General features: G+C 37.8%; 1 protein-coding gene across 1 annotated transcript in view; it reads left to right on the forward strand.

Annotated features, from left to right (window-relative positions):
• Nucleotides 1-229: 229 nt before the first annotated feature.
• The window catches only part of LOC132197604 (serine/threonine-protein kinase 17A-like), a 28102-nt gene continuing 3301 nt past the window's right edge, over nucleotides 230-25030 (forward strand). Inside the window, exons 1-7 of the mRNA XM_059620977.1 lie at nucleotides 230-706; nucleotides 16815-17039; nucleotides 17464-17605; nucleotides 19338-19464; nucleotides 19533-19581; nucleotides 21127-21306; nucleotides 21791-21995. Of these exons, the coding sequence (XP_059476960.1) occupies nucleotides 561-706; nucleotides 16815-17039; nucleotides 17464-17605; nucleotides 19338-19464; nucleotides 19533-19581; nucleotides 21127-21306; nucleotides 21791-21992 (1071 nt within the window). The 5' untranslated portion in view covers nucleotides 230-560 and the 3' untranslated portion in view covers nucleotides 21993-21995. The remainder of the gene's footprint in view (nucleotides 707-16814; nucleotides 17040-17463; nucleotides 17606-19337; nucleotides 19465-19532; nucleotides 19582-21126; nucleotides 21307-21790; nucleotides 21996-25030) is intronic.

Below are 25030 nucleotides of genomic sequence, written 5' to 3' on the forward strand. Positions count from 1 at the left end.
AATTAACCTTGGTATCAATTTGGAAATTATTTACTTACGTTGGCTATAAACTTTTGTGTTTCTCTTTCGCTTGTGGTAAAGAAATAATCCGCTAGGTGGCTAAATCCATTCAAATCAGCGGCAAAAGAATGCGACTCAACAATGAATTTGAAGCATTTCGAGCGCCCTCCACAGGTTGTGTGATGGAGATTTGAACTTCATTGTCTACCGTAACGGTTTGGTCCGTCCAGTTGCCGAGAGGAAGGAAAGGAGGAGGAGAAAAGGTTTGTGTTTGGGCCCATAATAAGCAAGACGGTTCACTGAAAACTGAAATCAGTTGACTGGAGTACCATGAGCGACGGTTGAGGAGCGTTGGAATTGCGTGGACAGGGTCAGAGTGTGCTGTCAGTTGTGAGCGAATTTTTTTCTCTGCGAAAACCACTTGTCTTCAGACAGTCTGCATCGTGCCCGAGGAATGTGAGAGCAAAGTTTCGAGTTCCTCGGAAAGAAGTTTTGTTGCGGGTCGGACACGCGCGACCACCGAGTTGTACAGCCGCCTTGGACACGTTTATTGAAGGCGCATGAAAATGTCCAAACTGAACCACGAACTGTGTCTGAACCCCAAACACGAAGGACTGTTGAGTGTGAAGGAGGAGTTCATCGAGACCCTGATCAAAAAAGAGCCCATCACCAGCGTCTACAATGTCGAACACACTCCCTTCGCCAGGTAGACAAATTATTTTTTAATTAATTATTAACATCCCTGTGTAACAATCTGGTGTGAATGTGCATTGTTGAGAATGTTTTTTTCTGTCCCGTAATTCGCTACTGCACGCGATGATCATGAATGTCAAGCCATGACTCGGAAGGTCTGTCGATGGATTGGGTTTCTTTCCGACAATTCATGCGTGTTCGCTTGCAGTAGTACGTGCGAATTTACTTTCCAACAACTAGATATGATTGGCAACTCTGCAATATATATTTATAATAATTAAAAAAATTATACTGCAAAGATCAGTGCAGTCGATTTTATAATAAAATTAAAAAAATTTGCAAATTTTTTTATTGCAAAATAAACAACTTTTTTGATATCCAGATTAAAAAAAAAAAAAAAATTGTACGCAATAAATTATTTTTATTCTTTTTAACGAATTAGGATTTTTTTGCAATAGCTAAATAATTAATTTAATGTTTAAAAAATTTCAAAACATAAAATGAAACATTTTCATTTTCTTTTGGCTCTGCTTTAAACTCTCTTCGTTGATCCAGAAAGCAAACAATTTAATGATATCTAAGGTTAATATTTATTAAGGAGAAAAAGTCTTATTACATTAAAATTTCTTTTGTATTTTATTTGTTTTTTTTCTCAGACTAGGTGAAATTTGTGTTTATTATCGTTTTCCAGCTAATTAGAAATCATCCATAATGAGTCTCACTTCCTTTCTCACGATTCTTATTTTTATTGCTAATTTTACCCTTTTAAGTTTTTTTTTTAAACTACAGACTCTTTGAATAATGTTAATAAATTAAATAATATATATAGAGGAATGAAAACAAAATTAGCAATTTTTCCAGCAATTTCCACCCTTTCCAACTTATCAGTTTTCGCTTCCGCTTTCGTGCTGCAGTCACAGGTGCACGCGTTTTATCGTTTCAAAAAAATTAAAAACCCTGGGTTTCTCACGACCTGCAACACACCTGGTTTTCTCTCACCAGGGTGGAAACAAACACCGCAACTGTTTGGTGCTTGCATGTCTCTCAGTCTGTCTGAGGAATGCTGAGATAATTTTAAATCGTTGGGGGCTTTAATAGGGCAGGAAACGGGGCAGGTTTATACAATTTTACAGGAAAATGTATTCCACTTCCTGCCAAGTGCACGAATTTGTTATGTAAGATTTCCAGCAAGTTCTTAAATTTATTTCTCATAATTTAGTGCAAAATTATTATAGACAAAATGATACTAAAATCTAATGAATTGGCGTTAGGCGAACTAGTTGCCAAATATTTCTAATGGCGTGTCACGGGGGCGATGATGAATTGAGTGGCGGATGACTGGGCCGAGCGGAGACATTCCCTCAGGCCTAATTTCAATAATAACGGAGTGAAAAGAGATCGCAGCCTCCGCCTTTTTTTAAAAGCTACCTCTGCTTAAAGGAGACAAGCCTCGAGAATAATAGTAAAAAAATTAGGCATAGGAATTATCAACTTTTTAATTTAGCAAGAATAAATTTCGGCAAATATTTTAATATTTATTTCCTCCTAAAATTTATTAAGTGCAAAAAGGTTTTCCTCGAAAAATTGTCCTCACTGACTCATTTAAATTTCCTAACCTTGTAAATTTTTCCTACGTTAATTGTTAAATAAATTTTAATCCCAGAAGAAAATCCTAAAAATTAATAATTTAGATTTTAAAATTGAATGTGTCAGTTTTGAAAGCAATGAACTTACAATTAGCAGTAAAAAATTTATAATCTAATCAGTCTGTGCTCCGTCGTTGTGCATTATTTACATTATTATTCAGTGAGAAATCATACAATCAACGACCTTTTGAAAGCATTCTCATTGATTATGCAAGTGAATTTTTTTTCGTTTATGATATGTGCGCACGATTAAATCTCTAGTTGCGCTCGGTGCTTGCGAAGGAAAAATTAAAAGTATGAGAACAAAAGCGCAATTAGGCAGCTCATAATCATTCCTCTGAAATGTAGGTTAACGTATGTTGATGGTCGCTGAGAACTTTATCTCTTGAACGCTTCGACGGATCCTTGAAGGAAATTATCAACATCCTCGACGAGGGAAAAGGGGCATTACGTAGGAATTTTGTTGTGGCTGCCGTGTTTTCCCATTTAACATTCTCCGGCATTCAGAATAATTATAATGTAAATCAAAAGGTTGAATCGATTTTGCCACATTTTTGTCACAGTAATAAATTTTTACGTAATTTTATATTATTTCATATTTTGAGAGAAATTTTAAATTGGGAAATAATTACAGAGCTTGTAAATTATAGCCATTTCATCTAAATTCACACATTTATTGGATAAAGTAGATTATTTATTCTAAATTCCTTCAGTACAAAATATTTAATTACAAACTATAACAAAATCCATATCAAGGTTGAAAAACATTGAACTTCCACAGTAAAATCTCTGCAGTCATTATCAAATGTAAAGACGAGTATTTATTTGATTGTTGCATTTAAAAATATGAAGAAAAAAAATTGCGTTTAATGAAAACTGAATTCTAATTAAGTAGGATCACTTTTTAAAGTCATTTGTGGAGACTTGAACGCCTGAATCGCATTCTCTTAATTCTTAAAAATGGCAAGTCAAAGAAAAGTGAAAAGTTCATGCACCGAACATTTCTGGTTCGCACATGCCGCCACATCCTTTTTATTTGTATGTTTTTAGGGTCGTTATACTCGTCAAACTTTTATCATACAATAAACAGCTCACCACTTCCGCAGCGTGCGATTTTGTAAGCGGCATCTGGTTTTAAATCCAAGCACATGTAAATGTTTTACATCAAAATACTCCTGACAATCCCTTTTTAGTGTCAATGAGCTTTTGAAAGTATATTTTTTCAAAGTAACCCATTTCCTTCACATTCAAATGGACTTTGAAAAAAAAATAAGTGCGTAGTCTTATTTTACGATCTCATTTTACAATGCAGATGATATACGAGGTCATTTTTTACTTGGTGTAATATCTGGACACACTTGGATTAAAATCAACTGATATAATTAATCTGTAAAAAAATTAATTCGCTTGTTTTGAAAGGAATGAGTTAAAATTCTCTAATCTATACCAGAAATCCAAGAAGTGCTTCAGCAGCAGATAAAATCGTCATTTCCCAACTCCTAACTCGACTGATTAAAAAAAAACTTGAGCTGTTTTTTTTTCTTCTAAAACATGCTGACGCAACAGCGGTCATACCGTTTGAATTTTAAGTCATTCTTTCTTCGTCGCGGCCGACCTGCAAATTCATGAAATTGCACGCTCGCTGCTTTCCGGTCTTGCGTTTCAAAAACCCTGCCCATTAACGCTGAAACAGCGGCGATTCGTAATGTTTGCGAAACCGTATCTATAGTTATAGTGTGATGCACCTTTTCTGATAAGAAAGGCTTCATATCAAAGGAAAACAATTATAAAATTGCTTCGTTCTTGGCAAGTAAAAAAATTCAAACGCTTCTAAAACAAAACGCACCTTTTTTCTGTGGAATTTTTACAAATCTTGGCTATGTCATTCTATAAAACACTATGCAAATGAAATACGCAAAGTGATTTTGTTTAAGTTTTTTTTTTTGCACAGTCGTCGACTTTACTTGCAGAAGCACTGCACCTACAGTTGGAGTTTCGCAATAAACGTCAAGTCTCGGTGCCAAATTAGATTACGTCTCGGCGCTCTCTCGCCTTGAGCTTATCATAAATAACGCGGCATTTTGCCATTATGCAAAAGTAACATACTCATTACTGCGGCGGCGAGCACAGACACTATTTGTGCCCTCGTGCAAAACGCTGCCGCCTGTCACACAAACATACGTGAATGCGACTCTATGCAAGCAAATGAAATCAATTTTCTTGTTTGCAACGCGTTTCTCATTACGCCTTTTGAATAATAATGCTGCCGCGTGGGATCTCCATTAAAGCACAATAAATCATTACTGATATCAATTAAGCACTTAAGAACCTGCTCTTGATGGATATTAATGAAAGGGGTTTGACTTTGGGAAAAACACAAGTTTTTATTTCCTCATAAATTACACTTGTTGCGAAAAGAATCTGACCAATTTGTTATAATTATTTGGTGCTCATAGGATTTTGAGTAAAGAAATGCCAGATTCAATTTAAATAAAAATTGCAGGAGCCAAATAATTATAAAATAATAATTTTGTGCAATTTTTTAATTATTTTTCAACTTTCTGTAATGATAATTGGAATTACTTAAAAAGTTTTATTGTCAATTTCTACTCCATAATATAAAAGGTTGCAAAATTTTTAACAGAGCCTTTGTGTTGGTAAAAAAACTGTATTGTAAACGGTGTCAGTTTGATGGCGATTGTGTTGTAGATAATTTGTGCCGCTGAAACTAACGGGCGAAAGTATGAAGAGATTGGACGCCTTTTTATTTTTTAGCGTGGTCAGATTGACGACAGACGGTTGAGTGACACGACCGTGAATCACGTGGGAGATGTGCGTCCAGAACAAAATCTCAATTAATGAAATTGACGCGTCCTTGTGCTGCTCGGCAGCAAAATTACAAATGCGCTTTTTGTTCGCGTGGCGAAACAGCGTCTGCGCCTCCTTATCTTGCCGAGGCAGATAACGAATTATTTGTAATAATTAAATGCATCGAGGCAAAGGTCTCGAGGAGTGTGAGCGAGTGAGAGAGATAATTAAAAGTTTTTCCCTTATCGCTTTTGTGAGCGAGAAGTAGCAAGGCCTTTGCGAAACGGCGCGCGCGAAAAAGGAGCTGCGCCGTAGAAATCGCCTCGCCCTCTCATCAGACGCGCGACCCACACTGCATGCGCTTTGCCCACACGCGTGTCTCTCTTTCTTTCTTTTACCTTGACAACAAAATAAGGACCTGACAAACCCTCCTATCTGGCAGCTAGATTTGTAAATTAACCTTTTACAAATGTTTTCTGACCATTTTTATCAGATGCGGCCTCCACAGGTCCGAGAAAAATAATCGCCCGAGCAGTCACTTGCGGCTGCTGGTTCGTCGCTCGAGAGGGAAGAGCAATTTGTAATGTGACAAAAATAACTGGCCAGGAACCAGACGAGGAACTCCAATATTTCATGCTGCTCTCCGATGGATTCAAGCCGTGAATCACTCAAATTTCTTTGTGCGCAGCATTTTTTAATGAACTTATAAGGATTTAATTAAATATTTAAATTACAAACAATTTTCCATGATACCTTTGACCTATTCAATCAAGTTGATATGAATTTAAAGCTCTCAGTTACAAAATTTAAAAATCTTAATATTTGAAAAGATTATTGCAGAAGACAATAATCTGTAAAAGGTGGTACTTCAGTGCTGCACACTTAAAGTGTCATGAAAGTTAATTGGGCCGGTCCTGTCACCATAATCAAATGAGTCTTTATGCTGATATAACTGGAAATAAAAAGATGTTGAGAAATAATAGCGCAGCTTATAAAATTCGGAACACAATCATTTGTTTTTAGTTCTTATCGTGACACTTCAATGGTCGCAAATCAACTGCAACTTTCAAGTTTAAGCTCTCGAGAATGATAAGACGGTAAGATTAACTCAAAATTAATTGCATTTTACTTATGGATAATTTCAATCTATTTGCGGTTCCAGAGACGCAAGCAAGAATTTTCAAAGCTCAATTTTATTTTAAATCCGAGCTAGAAAAGAATATGAAAAATTGAATCTGTGCAAATCTCGTTGCGCAAATAAAAAGAAATCAAAAAAGAAAAGGACAACTTTGCGAGAAAAAAAACAAGCTTTGAAAATTTGAATACTCTTATTTATATTTCCTAATTTTCCCAAAGTAAATAAAATTATATTTTTATAATTGAAACTCTAAAATTAAGAGGAACAATATTTTCCATTCGATTCTGATCAGACTTAAGAGGACTTTGCTGTTGTTTTATTGTAAATGCTTGCCAATCAATGATCAAATCCAACTGCACCTAGCGTATAAACCTAATATACAATTGTAATTTAGTTTATTATTCACTCGATCTCAATGCGTTGAGCAAAAACGCTTCTGGGCTGATTAGTCATACAGCAAACAACGTAGCGCAGACGAAATGAAAAAAATGAGCACCGTCTGGCTTGATCAATCCGTTCTTTGTTAGCGGCGCAGTCAAGAATTTTCTTATAATGATTTCTGACTTGTTGGTTTATTACTTAACACAATGCGAGCGAGGCTGCTGTGCAGGGAAAATCGATCCACTTTTTGCGAGACGCAGAGAGAGATTGTGTGTATTGACTGCTGACTTTCCATTCCTCGGCTTGTTGCCGCCGCTGAAAAATAATTTCGTCTGCCTCCCCCGTCTGTGACTCACACTCGCAACCCTTTCCGCGCATAATTGTCACAGCACATGCGTGCGCTGCGTGCGTTAAACGTGTCTGTTTGTTTTTGCCGTGATGATCCCCTGTTGACACAGACCTAAACGCATCTCAGTCGTAAAGCAATAAAGAAGCGAACAATGGTGGTGTCGACGAACAATGCTGAATCATCACCTTAGCGCTCTTATCTCCGAATTAGCAGAGCAAAGCGCCTTTGCGAAAATGCACGCCATTGCCAAACAAAGATATAGGAGTAGTTTTGGATCCGGGTTCCTGTTTTGCATTTTTCGTTACAAGCAAACATCAAATTAATAGATAAAAATTGTAATTATTATATATCTAATCTAAAACCAAAATTAATTCTGGTTATTTAGGATTTGGATAAAAACTCCAATTATAAAATTAACACTTGCAATGAATTTTCACCACAAAAAGTTAGAAACTTCAAACTGTGGTCAAATTTTTTAATAATTGAAAGAATGAAAAAAAAATGTTTTCGACAGATTACAATTAAATTGCATTTTTATATAAGAAATATTTGTTTATTTTAATATTTATTTCAAAAAGTCATTGAAATTTTAATTTGTAAAATTGAATCTAACAAAATGAAAATATTAAAATTGTGTGGCAAGAAATTATGATTGAAAAGACCAGATCTATACAAATACCAGTTTTCCATATTCAATTGCCGAGCTCTATTTTCAGTACTTCTCACGTTTTGTTGCAATCCGGTTCAGTTTTTTTACTCGCGCTCCACCCCTTTAATGCCCGCCGCACTTCCTGTGTGCTGCCGTCTTTCAAGTATTTCATTATCTCATTTATTAATTTGGCTGACAGCAACTCTGCTTTATTTTTTCCTCCCCGCAGCAGCAGCGCATTGGAAATGATGGAAATATCAAAGTGGTTGTCACGCCGGCGTGTCGATTGTGTTGGTGCGCCGCTGCAGGGGTACTTCCTGGCCACCAAAACACACAAACTTGGGACATTTAAATTACTCGTCTCAGCACGCATCGTGTCTCGAGGGACGTGCGTTTTATTTATTTTGGAGGAGGCGTTGATCAGTGAGTGAGAGGCTCCCTCTCAGCACCAGCCAGAAATCAAATTTGAATAAATAAACGCACTCCTTGCGGCTCTTCACGTATATTTGTGTGCGCCGATGGTTTCGGAAACACCGTCTCTTCGGTTTTTGGGGCGTCGGGAGAGGAAAGGTGCAAGTTATATAAAATTCGGTCATCTCTCCCGATTAGGATCGCCGCCCTGGGCTCGAGTACAACAACGCGGCGATGAAATTTTCAAACCACTGCTGTAAAGAAAAGTGGAGGTCTATAAAATAATCTGTCCGTTTCCATCTTGGTTTATGTGAGCGTGTGTCGAGTAAAATGCACTTCTTGTATATTATGTGCAGTGCGGCCGCCGCTCCTTTCACTACGCTGCGTGTGAAATTTACGACTTTGGTTGCTATTATATCAGAATCATACACTCATGCCCGCAGCATTTAATTAAATAACTCGCGCGTATGTCCAAGTGAGCGAACCGCCCCTTTGCCAGAGAGAAAATCGACGTCCACTCTATTGACTAGCTGCGGGAAAGATAAGCAAAAAGAAAGAATGGTGCTACCGCCGCGGGACGTGATGGCGCATTGCTGCAGAGAAATGCTCATGTAAATATAGCGAGTGCATGCGGCGCAGATGCATAGCTTTTAATGGAATGTCCTCTGGTGGAAGTCGTAATTTTCCACCAGCATCTCCAATTTATGTCATTCCACTAGAAAAAAAGGAGTTAGTCACGGTTTGCTAATTTATTTTAGTACAAGTACTTCATGGCGAATTTCATTAAATTTGATCAGTTCAAAGAAATCAATTGGATAAAAATGTAGGTATTTTTTTATTTTATTTTAATTCAATAATATTTTATTCCATAATAATTCACAGAGAAAATCTGCAATATATGGATATTTGTTGTGTAAATTCACTTTTCGCATCCGAATTTCTCATTTCCCTATCGAATAAGTAAGGAGTGATTCTATAAATTTTTACGCAGAAATTGGAATTTAAATGATAATGGACTTTAGTAAGAACAAATTTTCAAAGAGTTATTTAATTTAATGAAGACAACAAACATCCCTCAGATCACATTCTATAACTCATTTTGCACCTTATTGTGTTATTTTTTTTCTTGGAAAAAAAAAATCACAATTGAGGTAGGACTCGCGCATGTTAAATTTAAACTATGAGATTTCCATGGAAACTGTACATAAGACTGTAAAAACAGTCACCATGACTATGATTTTTGCATGCATATGCTGCATCTATATGAAATTGAATATTGTTGCTCGACGCTGAAAATAAATAAACTCCATCTTGATAAACAGCAGTGGACAGTTAAATTTTATGTTTTGCAATTCGTGAGCACGAAAACTAAGTAATCACTCTTGATGACACTTCAAGGAAACTGCGGTTGTTCACCCTTGACCCGCGCTGCGATAGCAAAGAAATTGAAGAAAAAAAAATCATTTGCCGGCCGAGCCGGACTTGCAGCATCAAAAGGTTATGCAGAAGAATATCTTCGGAGAATGTACTTGCAGCTTTCCTCACGTGCATGCACATTCCCAGTGCATTACCACAAAGCACACAAGTACAGCTGGCAACACGACTGCCGCAGGGGTCACTGAATGACCCCATTGTGTGCACCCTCTCTGGCATCTTGGGCGACACAATGAATGTTCCCGCAGCCGCACACTGTGCCACATCTTTTAAATCCTCGATCCGCGTTGACTTTCCATAGTCGCTCTCCTCTATTTTTAATGCACGCCGCAGCCAGTTTGCAGCTGATGTCGGCGATAAAAGGCACTAAACATTTCCAGTCAGGGCCGCACGAAGCACATGCGAGAGTGCAAAGTAGTGAGCAAGAGAAAGAAAGAAAGACTCGCTGGATCTGGTTTTTATCAGGTGAACATCGCCAAAGCTCTATAAATTATGCGCCGATGGGAATTTGATACTGCCAGAAAAACGGAAATTTCTCTGGCACCAAAGCAAAATCCTCTGTGAGAAAAAAAATTTATGTTAAATAAAGAGGCAAAATTTATAATTTATAATTCGCAAAGATGGGAAAAAAATCCTATTCAGGAGATTTTTGTTCATAAATTAAAATAATTTTCACACTCCAGACAGATGTTCTTGATTTTTTTTCTTAAGAAATAAGTTTTAAATAGATTTGGAACGGCGAATGACTAATTATTTTCTTTCAATTTTTTTTTGTCAATACTTATTTCAAGCCTCACACATGCCGAACAGTTTTTGCTGCATTGCTCAAAGTGCGTCAGCCAGGCTGAAATTAATCTCGCGCTGACATCAGCAGCACCGAGTGCGCGCACACACAAATTACATTCAATGAATTTTTTATGGTGCCCCAGCAGCATCTCTCAGCAGTTGTCCTTTTTCTTCGCACTCAAGCAGGATATAAATGCAGCCCCTGAAAAGGATATCCTACGACTTTTGAGAGTGTAATTTGTTGAAATAAAGATTTGATTGTTTCATCCTCGGGCAAATATGCATTTCTAAAAATCGAACGGCTCTTTTCTGTAATGGAGAGGAACGGCTTGGGCGTTTTTATGGTAATATTGAGCAAGTTATATTTAGCGCAGAGGACACGCTACAAGCAATATTTTACATTGCTTATTTATTATCTCCGTATATTGCAACCTTGCGAAGTTTGTCGAAAAGGAGTTGTAAAACAACACGTCACAGTAGAGTGAGCTCATAATTGGCTCCGCAGAGACTTTTATGCCGATTTCGCCTCATTGCATACCTTCTTGGGTTTTTAAAAACCAGTAAAAAAATCAGGCATTCCTAAAGACCTTTCAGAACTTTGGATTGTAGGAAGTATTTTAAAAAAATTAACAATTTTCATTCATTTTCTCTCACGAGATGCCTCGGAAGGAAAATCGTGGGCGTGGGTGTGACCCTTGGTGCACGTGGCCTTGCGAGGGAGTCCTGCAAGAGAAGCACCCACATTCCCGCTACATCCATCGGTATCAATGAAAGCGACTTCTTCTCCGGAACGAATTCATCATCCAAGGCCTAAGGCGCCGTTGCCTCAAGGAAAACTCCTGCAATATATTACACTAATTGACTTCAAAAGTGTATTTGAATTAATTATATTTGCAACTGCATTACATTCATAACGTGTGATTCATTCTTTGCTAATTAGCGATAACTAGATTTTTGATTCATTGTTGATTATTTATTCATCACAGTTTAAGGAATTTGCATTTTTAAGTTCATATTCGCACAAAAAAGTATTATTCTATAAATTAATTGTTAAAAGCAAATATATTCACGCAAAAAGTTTTGTTCTCTATGATGTTTATGCAAATAGGAGGCTAAGTACTATCAATTGATCAACATTTTTAAAAAATTTCCCCTCTTTGATCTGAATGTAGGGCGGCAGGCAAATTTAATGGAAAGTAAACAAAAAGTAGGAGATTTTTTTTAACGAAATGTTGCTGGGTAATTTTGCGCTCCGGCACGCTTGATCAATACTGTAGTCAAAAAGCGTGACTCTTGATCCAAAATGCAAAAAGGTCGCACGAGAGTTGTGCTTTCCATTGTTTGAAAGCAGAGGCTGTTTAATAATGCAACATCTCTGGCCAGTTGATATTCAGTCTGGCCAAACAAACAAAGGCCCCTCGAAACACTAATTTAAAAAACACAATTGGCCGTTCGCGCCGAGCACGCCGGCCGGGATCAAGAGAGTCCAAGGCGAGGCTCCATTAATTAAAACAATACGGCCGCAATTTGTTCCTTTCATCTGGAGCAGAACCACTGCTTCTGTCCGTTCCCCCTGCGATCGAGGCGCCGGGAAAAGGATGTAAATTTTCCTACTTTCTAATCAATCGGCGCCAGTTTAGGAACTTGAATGAGCGGATTTGCAAGCTTTTGTGCTTCATTCCACTGCACGTTTAGAAAAAAAGAGCGAGATTTATGTGCGAGCTGATTGTAATTGTTATGCGCTTGGGAGAGAGACTGCCGGAACGCCGCAGCCGCTGCTGCGTTTTCCGCCCATTGTGCTGGTGTCACAATATATTATTCGCGAGATGCGCGGCAACTCCCCGTCGCTGCATCAAAGACCAAGGGTATCGAAGTCACTCACTTTTGGGCTGGAACTTTTTATTTTTTTTTATGGCCCTTGAACAAAATGATACGCCTTCAAATTTAGGAAATAATTTTATGTTTTTATGCATTTACCCCAAAAAAAAAAAAACAACCGCAAATTTGTGAATGCTCAAATTCTTTTGCAAGAGATTTGATGAAATAATGCTTAAATTTTGCAGATTGCTAAATTTGAGTCGGTTTTTTACTTAAGCAGTTTTTGCCAAACTTATAATAAATTTATTTTTATTTTATAATATCTGTGTACGTAATTTTTCGGTTTTTCTTTTATTTAGATACTAAAATTTAGTCTCTAGCGTAATTTGTACTTAATTTAAGATAATATTTACTTGTCCTTGATTCTGAAAAAAGATAAGTTTAATACCAAATAATATAATTATTAAAAAAAAAATTATGTACTTGAAACCTTTTTGAGAAAATTAAAGATCGTCCCATTAAGCCGCAAGATCAAAAAGGAAAATCTGGCCCAATATTGAATTTCTTTGCGACAATAGCTCCAAAATATTTTGATTTTTGCCATAAGAATAAAATCAGTACAAAATTTGTTCAATTATTAATAAAATATTAATAATTAATGCCTTTTACACTTCCCGAAATGCAAAACTTCCTGCCTGAAAATTAGTAAACTAAGAAATAAAAAAATTGAGCAATTCTGTTCCTGTTTATTCTCATTGTTATATTTTTTATTCACTTTTTCAAGAAAAATGCTGTAGTTTGCAATGACGAAACCAAGGTTACAATCCACCTTGAAACTCAATTGCTCGCCTTTATTCACATTTTAATCCGGCAATAAGTAATTGCATTTTTGCTTTCATAACTTCTGAGGTTTAGAGCGCGATAATCGGCCGTTCATGAAAACAACTCCCGTGTTTAAACGAGCCGCGCGCGCAGTGCAGCAATTACTGCCCCGCGCGTCGAGCAATTCCTCTTCCTGGTGTAAAAAAGCGTCTGCGAGCCCAAGCGCACATATATAATCTCGTTTGCCAGCACTTTCTCGTCAGCCTGTTTTGAAAATATTCGCTCGGTTTGAAAACTGAGATTGCTTCTTGCATTGGCAGACGCGTCGGATTCCTCATTTTCCTCCAAAAGCAGAGTTGATTGGCCTCGTCACCTTGCAAGGCCACTCTCGGCTGCTCGCTCAGCTTCTGGTTGTGAGGTCGGTGCCGCTGTTGCTTGCACCGTGCGTGAAGAAGTCCCTCGTGGATATTTGAATTTATAATCAGCGCCTTAGGAGGCTTGCGTGGATGGTTTATTAACACCGACTCTTTTTACATTCACGTCAAATCCAATTTATAACGCAGCCAACTCACCCTGCCCTATTATAGGAAAGTCGTTCACGCCAAATGCTTTGCATGTGTGAAAATTATAGGGATTTTCAATCTGGAATTTTCCTTTACCGAGAACCGTGCGAGTTGTGAGAGTTTGTTTTACTTTACATAAATGATGGTAGGAGATTCATAAGAAATATCCTTCTAGCAGGATGTTACAAGTAGGCTTTTTAAAGCTGCTTTTTATTTACTTAAATTATTCTGGTAAGGGATTCATAAGTGGATCTTATGATGGAAAAGTGAGCTTAAATTCTTCACACTAAACGTTGGCTTTGTAAATAACCCACCACTTTTAATTCATTCAAACGTAGTCAAATATTTTAAATGATAAATCTTTCATTGATCGGAAGAAGAAATAAATCATGCAGAAAAAAAACATGGAATTGACACATTTTTGTCTATAATCTGCATAAAAATATAGCTATGATCCCTTGGTCTTCTAATTAATTAATTATTTTTACATTCATTCATGTGAGGTTTCAGTGAGCCATAAATTTGTATTAATTTTGATAAAACTTATGATTTTTATAGCAGCAGAAATTGTTAAATAATTTAAAATTTAGAGTTTTCTTTGTCATACACAATCCTCCATTTTTATTTTAGTTATGAAAATTTTTAAAAATAAATTTATCTTGCAACGAAGACCGCATAAGTTTTTCTCATTGAATTTACTTACGTCTTTTTCCATAAAAATGATCAACCTCCAATAACAAGAAGCCATAATTTATAATTCTACCAAAATAAACTTAAGTAAATTCGAAGGAAAAGTGATTGCATAAAATGTTCGCTGCCACCGCGAGTTTTGTTATCGAATTAATCGGAATCGAGGAAGCCAATGAATATGCTTAGTTATGTCTCGACCGTCAAAACGACGTCACACACGTTTAACGCAGACACCGGTGACCCTTCCTTACCCAATATAGTCCGAAGGATGTGGGACTCAATTTGGATTTTCCTCGCTCCCCTGCTCGAATTCGCGCGTGCTGGCGGAAATGGATAATTTTGTAGGACAAAGAAAAAACCAAACCGAGAAGGAATTGTAATTTTTTTGGCATTGGCTGGACTTAACGTCTTTTTAAAACAATCGAGTTTTTGTGTGTGAAAATGTTTAAAAGAGCAAGCAGCACGTTTAAGCGACGTTTCCTGAAATAAAACGCCAACAAGTGCCTCTGACGCCAGTAAAAATTCCAAAGGATTCTTTCGGCCTGACCGAGAGAGCTGCAGCAGTCTCAGTCAGTACTTGCCATAAAACGAACCGGGTCGTCTTGTATTTTTATTGTCGTGGGAGACCCACAATAGATTCAAAAAGTCTCAAATGTCATTACGTCTCTCTTGAATTAGCGCCAAAGTGCGACTTTCCTCGCAAGGAAGAAGAAAATTAGCACTTTATATGAATTGAAAGGAGCCAATTCCGTTACGATTCCCAAAAAGTGCTGCACGCTCGAACTTATGGGAGCCGAGAGATTGAATTCCGCCGCGCACTAACCATTAAGAAAGACGTCTCTCGCAAATTGGCAACGTGATTCTGCCACCTGTTACGCTGTTCGGACACAGGAAAGTAATTCCGGGCTTGGAAGCAAAAAGACTTGTGAACCGAAATGTAATTTGATACACAGCACCGAGCGAACCGTTAGTGCGCGGTGCGGAAATACACACGCGGCGCCGCTAATGGAAAAAAAATACTGATACGGCTTATCGCTAATTAGTATGCTTTTTCTGGGATGCGCCTTTCTTGTCGGCCGGTGTTCGCTTAATGGGATTTTGACAAAGCCGCCGCTGACGATCTAGTGTTTCGGAATTAGGAGAACACGACTTTTCAATCGGCGAACACAAGGATTCGAATGTGACTTTTAACACGTTCAACTCTATTCATATCACATTTTCTTCAAATTTTTTGCTAATAGTTTGGGCTTTTGCATTAGTATTAGAGAAAATTCAAATTAAATATCAAATTGGGAAAGAAGCAAAGTAAAAACTAATTGTGAAATAACAATTTTTTTCCTTTAAAAGTTAAAATTGCAAAAATGAGTATATAATTTCTGCTATCTTTGAAACAAAATAATTAAAAATTCCAAATTGTTATAATGATGACTTAATTGGTTTCTGTTATTTATTGACGGGAAATTTCTCCAACATCCAAGTTCGCACTTAAATATTTACTGTTCTAAAAGTGTCCAGTTTATTGCACCATTCAGAGAGGCGTTTATGTTTATTTTTTATAACATTTGCATGTAGTTCTAGTACTCGTGTCTACGTTGTTTTCTAGTGGCATAGTTAAACCCCTTTTTCCACAAAGCCAGTTGCGAGTCCACCATAAAGCGGAGTGAGATAAGGACGAAAGCACAGTTACCACTGGCCAATTAGGTGCCACTTTTGTGGCGACCTTATTTCGTCCCATTGAGTAACAATGATTGTTATTGCAGTTTTCACGCTCAAACAGTTTATTGTTGTCACACCTTGGCGTTCACAAACCAGCGGCGCGCAGCAAATTAAAAATAAAAAACGAATAAAAAGCAAAAAGTGAAATCCGATCGATTCAAGGCTTTCATTGTTTTCTCTGCATGTGTAGAAAATCGGTCGCACTTTTGTCTCTCTTGTATTGCCGACTGAGATATATCTCGAACCGAAAAGGCGAGAGCTGCCGAGGCTGCCCAAATATAGCCATGCTTCATCTGCGATGGTGAAATACTCGAAAGAGTCGCCGAGGAATGTGGAAGCGGGCGGATGCTATTTTGAATCAATCTGTCTGTCGCCCGGCGGCCGCCACCGGAAGGCTTTTGTTTTTTTATGACCAAGAATTATCATTATTATTTACCGTTTATTGCTTTATGCTAGGTTTTTCTTTTTGCTTTAATTGCGCAGAGATGACTCACTCGCGTTTATTCGCGATATCGGCAGGAAATCGCACGGCTGCGGCTCACCGCGCCGTGACGGGAAACAAATAATGCAAATTTGACAGTTCCGACGCAGACAGACGAATTCAGATTAATTTTTGCCGGTGCTTTTTGTTTCCCGTCTTTTTTGCTATTAGAGCAAAATTCCAAATAATTTTAAGCATGCAAAGTGCAAAATTTGTCAATTTCAAAAAAGAAATCAATCAGATTTCGCAGAAATAATAATTGTTTAAAAAATGAGGATGCCAACCAATTTCCTTATTTTTATTGAAATCTATCTTCCTTCACAGTGTGATTGCTTTGTGAATTTACCCTGAATCACTTATTTATACTTCTCGCGTCTCTCATTTTCTCATGAAATAAAAATGACTAATACTCTCCCTTTTTTATTGCAGAGGAAAATTCGCAGCGGTGAGAAAATGCACACACCAGCAAACAGGAGTCGAGTATGCGGCAAAGTTCATCCGTAAAAGGCGAAGGGCCATGGACCAGCGCCAAGAAATTTTACATGAAGTCGCCGTTTTAAGGCTAGCGTCCCAACCTGAGCTCAATGGTGCTCGAATCGTCCGTCTCCATGAAGTTTACGAAACCCCCACGGAAATGGCTCTTGTTTTAGAGATGTAAGGCCATAAAAATACATTCAACGTAATCAGCACGTTAGTCACGAGTTGGTTTGTGTTTGTCGGCCAGCGTGCCTTGAGAATTGGTCCATCACCTCCGTGCTCACCTAGAGCATCGAAAAAGGGCTGCAAGCAAAGGCGCCGCCAATTTCCATCATTCTTTTTCGTAAATTAGACACGCAAATGTGCTCGAGAGAAATTCAAAGCAAACATGCAAAAGAGAATAACTGCGCGCCATCAATTTGAGGAAGTCTCTCGTAAATTAATCGAAAAGGGCACCGCTGCCCAAATATGCCATCTTGATTGACCTTCACTCGGGCAACTGAATCTCTTGAGCATGCAAGGCGAGCGCGGACAAACACACTCAAACTGACTCTTGATCAATCGATTTTAATGATCCACTAATGAAATCGATCTTTTCCAGGGCCGCCGGTGGAGAATTGCAATGGGTGCTGGACACCGATGAGGATGGACTGTCAGAGCACCACGTTGTTAGATTAATGAGACAAATATTAGAAGGTTTATGCTTTTTGCATGACCGAGACATAGCCCACCTTGATCTTAAGGTAAAATACTTTGCCCTTTCGGTTACTTAAAATTATTCCGCAAATCTATTTCCCATTTGGATCAATGAAAATAATTGTATGATAAAATAATGGTGATTGAACCAAGTTTATATAATAATTTTTTTGTGCAAAAACTTTTAAAAAGAAAAAATTATTTTCCCCATCAAACACTTCCTCTTGGAAATACGCAGCAAAAACGGCAACAGCCTCACAGTAGCTGCTGAAGAAGTTAAAGAACTAATTGTAAAGCATTTGTTATTGTGCTTATTTTGAAAAGAAGTATTTCCACATTGACCGATTCCCCTCACTTGCTTTGCATCGTAACAAGAGGAAACAAAGCTGCAGTGACTCAACATCTGGACCGATGTCCTTATTTAGCGGCGAATAATGTATGAGGATCCTTTATAGGCAGGCTGTTTTGTGCCTTCATTAATCATATGAAGCCAGTGATTAAATTAAATACTCAGAGGAGAGGATGCTATTTCTTATGTCATTAGCACCCAGTCATTTTGAAGAATGAGCCTTGTGTCGGTTTGAAATGACGCTGAAACAACGTCAATATCTGAAACTCCTTTCTCAAAAATCAGATAAGCTTCTCTATGCAATTCGCATTATGCAAAACCGAAGTCACACGAACAGGATATGTCAGTGCTGCTATTTTTGTATGTGTTTGCAAAATACGCAAGTGGGCGCCACAAGCCTTTCTTTTTTTTTTATTTCTGTGTGTCGCCCCCTTCATATAAACCGTGCCAGATCTTGTTAAAGTGATTCGTGCTTTCACAAAAAAATTATCAGACAGTGACATTTGCATACAGGCACTTACTTTGAAACACCACCCTGTTCAGCCACTTATCCCACAGGTTAAAATCCAATTAAAATGTTAAATTAACGCAGCCACTTAAATTCATGCATAAAACTTCTCGCTTAAAATGAAATATCTATATCGTCCAGGTTCTTGTTTAAAACAGAATTTCTTTGGCTGCAATTAAAGTCAATTGCCATGCTAATAACCTAATAAGTTTTGCCAATACTGAGATGAGAGATTTAAAAAGAAATTGTGTATATAATTACATAATAAAAGATGCTGACAGAATTCAAAGAATAATTTCAACAGGTTCAATATTTTATCTATAAATTAAAAAAAAAATCAACAGTCACATTTCAGTAAATTTATTTCACAAATTTTTTTAGCTGGAACATATTTTTGAAGATGGAAAAGTAATATCATTTTTACATTTTGCATCACTCGCGCGGAATTACACAAGCAATTTCCAATTTTTTTTATCGCCATTTTTATGTAGTTTTGAAACATAAAGTGACTCCACGCTTTTATAAAAGAAATAAATAAAACTAGAAGATCAGAATTTTCAATTTTCTGTCAAAGGTATGTTTAAAAAAAATGTAGACATTAAAAAATACAAAAAAGTAGTTTAATTGTTTCGAGTGATTAAAAAGTTTTACCCTCTCGACTATTTTTGACGAGCTCAAGAATGCCTGAAAGCAAATTATATAGCTCATTGACCAATATAGCAGCGTCTCAGTGTCTCGTGGACTTTTATGTAAATGTATGTGGGCACACGGCGCAGCCACACCTCTCTCTCGCATCTGTATTATTCATTCAGCAAGAATAAAATATTGCTATTACAGGGTCATTATCGTTATTGATAATCTCGTGCGTGTATGTGACATTTTCCAACTGTGCAATTAATCAATCGTGTTTTGCTGTTTGCAGCCCCAGAATCTGTTGCTGACTGGGAGCTATCCCGAGTGTGACATCAAGCTGTGTGATTTTGGTATCTCCAGGGTGATTCAGTCAGGTGTCGAGGTTAGAGAGATCCTCGGCACACCTGATTACGTAGGTGGGTTGGCCCTTCAGAAGTCGAATCCAATTAGCACTTTGTCTAATTTATTATCTGCTCTTTTTTAGCACCTGAAATTTTGAGTTACGAGCCCATCAGCCTTGCGACTGACATTTGGTAAGCCGACTTTCCTTTGTTTCCTGATTTAAATAATGATGGTTTATGAGATGAATGTGGGGGTTGTTTTAATTTTCAATAATCTCAACACATAATTGAATTAAATTTGTTGAGAATTTACATAATAATAATATCAATAATGGGCATAAACACTTGCTTTTTTCTTAAAAAAAAGGTTTTCTTCCATTTTTACAATAATTTTGGATGTAATTTTATTTGGGTTTGGTTTGACAATGCACTTCTTTTGCAAGTACAATCTTAAATGTTTGCAATAATAATTATTTTGTCAGCAAATTTAAATCTTTTAATCTCTAAATTTGTTCGTAATTTTATTTAAATTTATTAATTTTTGCTAAGAACATAATTATTATGAGTAATAAATTAAATTATTTAATATAATTTTATAGAAATCAGAGGTTAGAGAAAAGCAAGTCAAGTGGAATTTTGCACCGCATAAAGCAAATTCTAAGAATTGTTGAAAAGGATTCTGCGTATTTTATATAAATGATCTGATTAGTAAATTTATGTTCGCCGCCCTCAAATTTATATTTTACTATTGACAAAAGAAAGAGGGATAAAGATATTGAATTATTTTGCAATGAAATATAAATTAGTAATAAATATGATTTAATTGAACTTATTTTTAGTCATCATTATTATTGCATTTAATTTGTGCAAATTAATATATAAATATTGCAATATAATAATTTTTATGATTCATGCAGAATAAACTAGTCAGATTTTTTTTTTAAATGAAATAATATCCATGACTCATGAGCCATGATGCAACATCAATTAAAAATCCAATAATTTATTTCTGCATATTTTGCAACTTATTTAAGTCATGATTGTTTTTCTATGCAAAAAAAAGAGTATCAATGCTACAACAATTAATTTGTATTTTATGTGTCCAATTTATAATTAATTTTATTTTTAAAAATAAAATTTTGCATTTTTCCCCCCTTTTCTCAATATTATTAATACTGCTACAAAGCTCGAGTGTACTACGTGGACTTTCGATGCTCATTATAACCATTATTACCCACTGTCTGCGTTGCTTTTGCTTTTCCGCTCACTTCACCTCACTCCTCTCTAAATACCCCTGCCGGAAACACCCGATCGTTATTTGCTCGCCATTCGTGCAGCTCCGACTCTCCCGACTTTCAATTCTTTGCCAACACTGGTCGGAGACAGACGTAGACGTCCTCAAAATGGTAACATTTCAGCCAATTTTTTGCCCAATCGCGGTGCCAATAGCCTCGAAGGCTGTGCAATTTCAATCTCCCGCAACCCTTAACTGACCCACCCTCGCGAATTCCGCGTTTCCGCGACTTAAAAAAGAGTTAATCGCGTTCAAAGTGAGCTGCCCTACTTTCACAATTCTGTCGCTATGCAGTGGAAGGAGGAGCAGTCGTGGTAGCCATTATGGAACTGCGTCGCAACTTCGAGAACCCCACACCACCCCACCCTTAGCTTTTTAACTTATTACACAACATGCATGCGAAAAATGTACCGAGTATTGATTTGAAAATTGAATGTCCAAAGGTCGGTCGGCGTGCTCGCGTATGTCCTGCTCACGGGATATTCGCCCTTTGCGGGCGAGACCAAACAGGAGACGTTTTGCAACATTTCGCAGAACAACCTGTCGTTCCCGGATGAGCTCTTCGAGAATGTGTCGACTGCCGCCCAGGATTTCATCCGAGCCACGTTGGTTGTGGAACAGACGTACGTATTCCATTTTGATGATCGGCATAAAAAATTCTTTCGTGCAATTACAAAAATACTTTGGAAGCCATTTGAAAACTGCGCCGTTTGCTTTGTTTCAAGGTCTTTGCGGAACTCCATATAAATTCCTTTATTTAATTTACTTTGTCCTTTCGTGTTTTATATTTATTAAAATTGAGCTAAATAAGCCAAAGAAAAAATAAAACGAGATTAATCATTTTACGTTTTTGGAATTCCTTTCAAAAAGTATTTTTATAGTTTTTTAACGATTTTTTCCAAATTATTTTCCGTTTGTGTGGAAAAATCTTGATTCCGGAAGTGGTGTAAGAAATTTAGAAAAAAAATCAATCTTAAATCTGATAACGCAGCAAACCCTCATGTCCGTGTTTAATTTTAAATACATTCCCCTCTGGGACTGATAGGAAAACCATTGCTGATAAGTTGTATTCAACTTTTGTAGTGACGTGTTCTTTTTTGTTTGCAGTGGTCGTCTGACTGCCAGACAGTGCCTGGAGCACCCATGGCTGCATCAGCAGGCCTCGACCCCTGGCACGCCCCGCAAGTCGACCTTTCCGGCCGTAGTGTCGGTGGTCGGGTGCCTCCTGTGCTCGCAGTGCAGCAGTTCGCAGTGCCACTGCGACAAGCTGGGCTCGCCGCTGCTGCTGGAGCGGAGCATCATCTGTTGAAAGGTAGGGGCAGAGTCGAATGAATTCTTCGCAGCTTCGAGCGTGCCGCCCTTGACAGGGAGGGGCGCCGAAGGCCTGCGAAGGACTCACTTCGGCCCTGTTGCTACTAGAGGTTTTCGGAAGTTGTGAGGTGGCGCGTCGCAGGCTCGGCCGTAAAACAAATAACCTTCCAATTCTAAATGTTTTTGTTGTCTCGATCACTGTAAAGCCCTCCACAACATGGAGCCCTCCATTGAACACCATCAGTAAGCTGGCTGTGTATACCAGGCAGTGATGGTGCTGCCGTGCGTAGCACAGCAGTCAGCTTTCACAATAAGTACGTATATATATCTTTTATCTTATATATCTCTATCCTGGATGCTTTCCAGCCGCGAGTGTCGCGCGATACATATACTTTATAAATATATATATTTATATACAGTTTTTATATATATATAATATAAACCACTATATAGTTTTTGTGTGTCGGAAGACTACTGGGACCACCTGCCTCTCTTTATTGAGAAAACACGAGACTGCCGACCTGACTTGACTCAGGTCTCCAATGACTAAAACGAGTGCAAGCTACTCGGAAATCTTTGTTTCAAAAAGTTTCGCGAGCATCTTTTGGTTTGAGCAATAGTAGCCTTTGTGACAGACCTGAAAGAGAAAAGCAAGCCTTTTTCTTGCGCACGGGGCCTATGGCCTTGCCCAAAAGGTGCAATACCGTCGATGCAGCCTGAATTATTTGGACCCTCCTTCTCTCACTATTGGACTATTTTGCTACCTGTAGAGGACGAAGATTACTATATACGTATTTGTTTGAGAATCCGCTACTAATACATAGTCACTTATTAATTAATCACTCTCGAGATATGGTTATGATTTGATTTTAACTTGATTGCTATTTTATATTTATATATTTTAATTATCCCTCCTTCTCTCTCAGTACGCAAAGCAAAATAATTCGCATCCCCTGACCAGGTGGCCCCCGTTACGCCCCTCCGCGAGGCGGCGGCCTTCGGTCCCCACGAGGCCCCCTGCCACTCGGAGGCGCACACCGTCGATAGCATCTTCTACCACGGTGGGTAGTTCGAGGGGCGGGGCCTTCGGGGTCGGACGGGGGGTCTGCGCCGAGCGGAGCGTGGCTATCGCGGCCCAAGGGCTCCCCCTGAGTGTCGAAGCTTGGCAATTAACTGGGTTGGCATCTTCTACTGCAAGTCTCTACTAGCTCACGATGGCCATGCCACTAGGGTATACCAAGCGGCGACGGCCGTTGCATTTCTAATGCGCCCTAAGTGGCGTCATCAGTAGACGTCTGCACCAGACAGAGGCGGCTCAGCAAACAAATCGAAACAGTTCTCTCAACAGGTACTCAAACTCGGAGCGAGCCAGCCCTCCCGGCCTCAGACCCCACTCGGACCTATTAGCCCCCACGGGACGCTCTCTCTCTCACAACTTATCCCTTATTCTCACTGTCTCTCTCTTTTTCTCTGTCACACGTACTACTACTACACAGTTTTTTGAAACTATACTGACTTCAATTATTATCAATAATTATTATTATTATGCTTTTATGACTGATTGATTGAACCACGTACTGCTCCCTTTGCTTTATAGACTGAAATGAGATCCGAAACTCGAGTCTTCACTCTATCTCTCACTCACCGACTTTCGAGGAATATACATATCAGTAATACTACCAATCTGCATTATATAATTTTGCTACTTTGTAATGGTTCCTCTTCGAGTGTGCAGCTTTATACGAATAATATATTTATATATACATATACGTATACAATATTTATTTTGTTCCTTTGCATGTAGTACCATTAAACAGCTCACGTTATTGATGGATTTTATTGTTGCTTTGATATTATTTTTGCCTGGTGGCGGGGCTACTGTTATATATATATACCATTATATACTCTATATATATACATACTTTGTTGTTTTTAAACAAAACAAAAACCACGAGAGTTTAATTCATGCTAAACTTAAGCGCAAAACGAGCATGCAGAGACATGATAATTAATAAAAATAATCAAGTCTTTTTAAATATTTTGACATAATAATCACCACAGCAATATACAAAGTGTTGTTGTTGCAGTTGTTGTACCACTTATGATTAAGAGTCATTAAAAAAGGGCTTGTTTGGTATACCAAGTGGGCGGTGACACCACTGCGTTGTATCGACGCGCCACTCAAGTCCAGTTTTTTATTATTTCACGTGGAGGTTCATTATATTAATCATAAATCAGTACCTATTAAAACAAGTGTGTGAACTTCTCTCTTATTAATAATAATGCTGCCTTTAAATCTCATGTGATTGAGGTAGGAGGAGGATACTCTTTGTAGTTGTAGTAGGGAGAGCACTATACTTTTTTATTTGTTTTATATTAACAAACACTTAAAATTATTTGGAACGATCAGTGAGATATAGGAGGCTGATTTCGGTATACCAGGCAACACACCTTGTCGCGCTGTACTGCGCGCCGTGCAGCCTCTCAATTTATTTTGCACGTTGTCTGCTGCTACTTGCAAAGGGATTTTGATTACGTATTATTTTCACACCCATGCGTACATTTATTATTTTTCTGTTGTTCATGTGTAATTTGCTTGTGACAATACAGAATTACTAATCTTGCATGCTTTGCTCCATATTATATAAATATACATATACGATGGCGTATATATATTTCGCATTTTATGAATAATTATGAAAATCCAAATCGTTGATTCAGTGTGTTGTGATCGCGCGTTTGTATCACATGCGTCGCACAAACGAGACTGAAACTGATCAAGGTTGGTCATACGCCTTTCTGTAAATAAGTCCGTCTCTTTTTATATACGGAGGGAACGTACTATACAATTCTACCCACACGCTCTGACAATCGAAATAATATAATATACTTGCAAAACTACTCACAGATATTATATTATGCCGACTGCCCCCTAAAACGCATCAATCGTTGATATTGAATGACTGTAGACTCGATATTATACATATTTGTCTCTCTGTTTTATTTTACAAACCGCTACCACCACCACCGCTGCTG

This window comes from Neocloeon triangulifer, unplaced genomic scaffold (genome assembly GCF_031216515.1).
Source record: "Neocloeon triangulifer isolate White Clay Creek 2 clone unplaced genomic scaffold, ASM3121651v1 ptg000012l, whole genome shotgun sequence".
Classification (NCBI taxonomy): Eukaryota; Metazoa; Arthropoda; class Insecta; order Ephemeroptera; family Baetidae; genus Neocloeon; species Neocloeon triangulifer.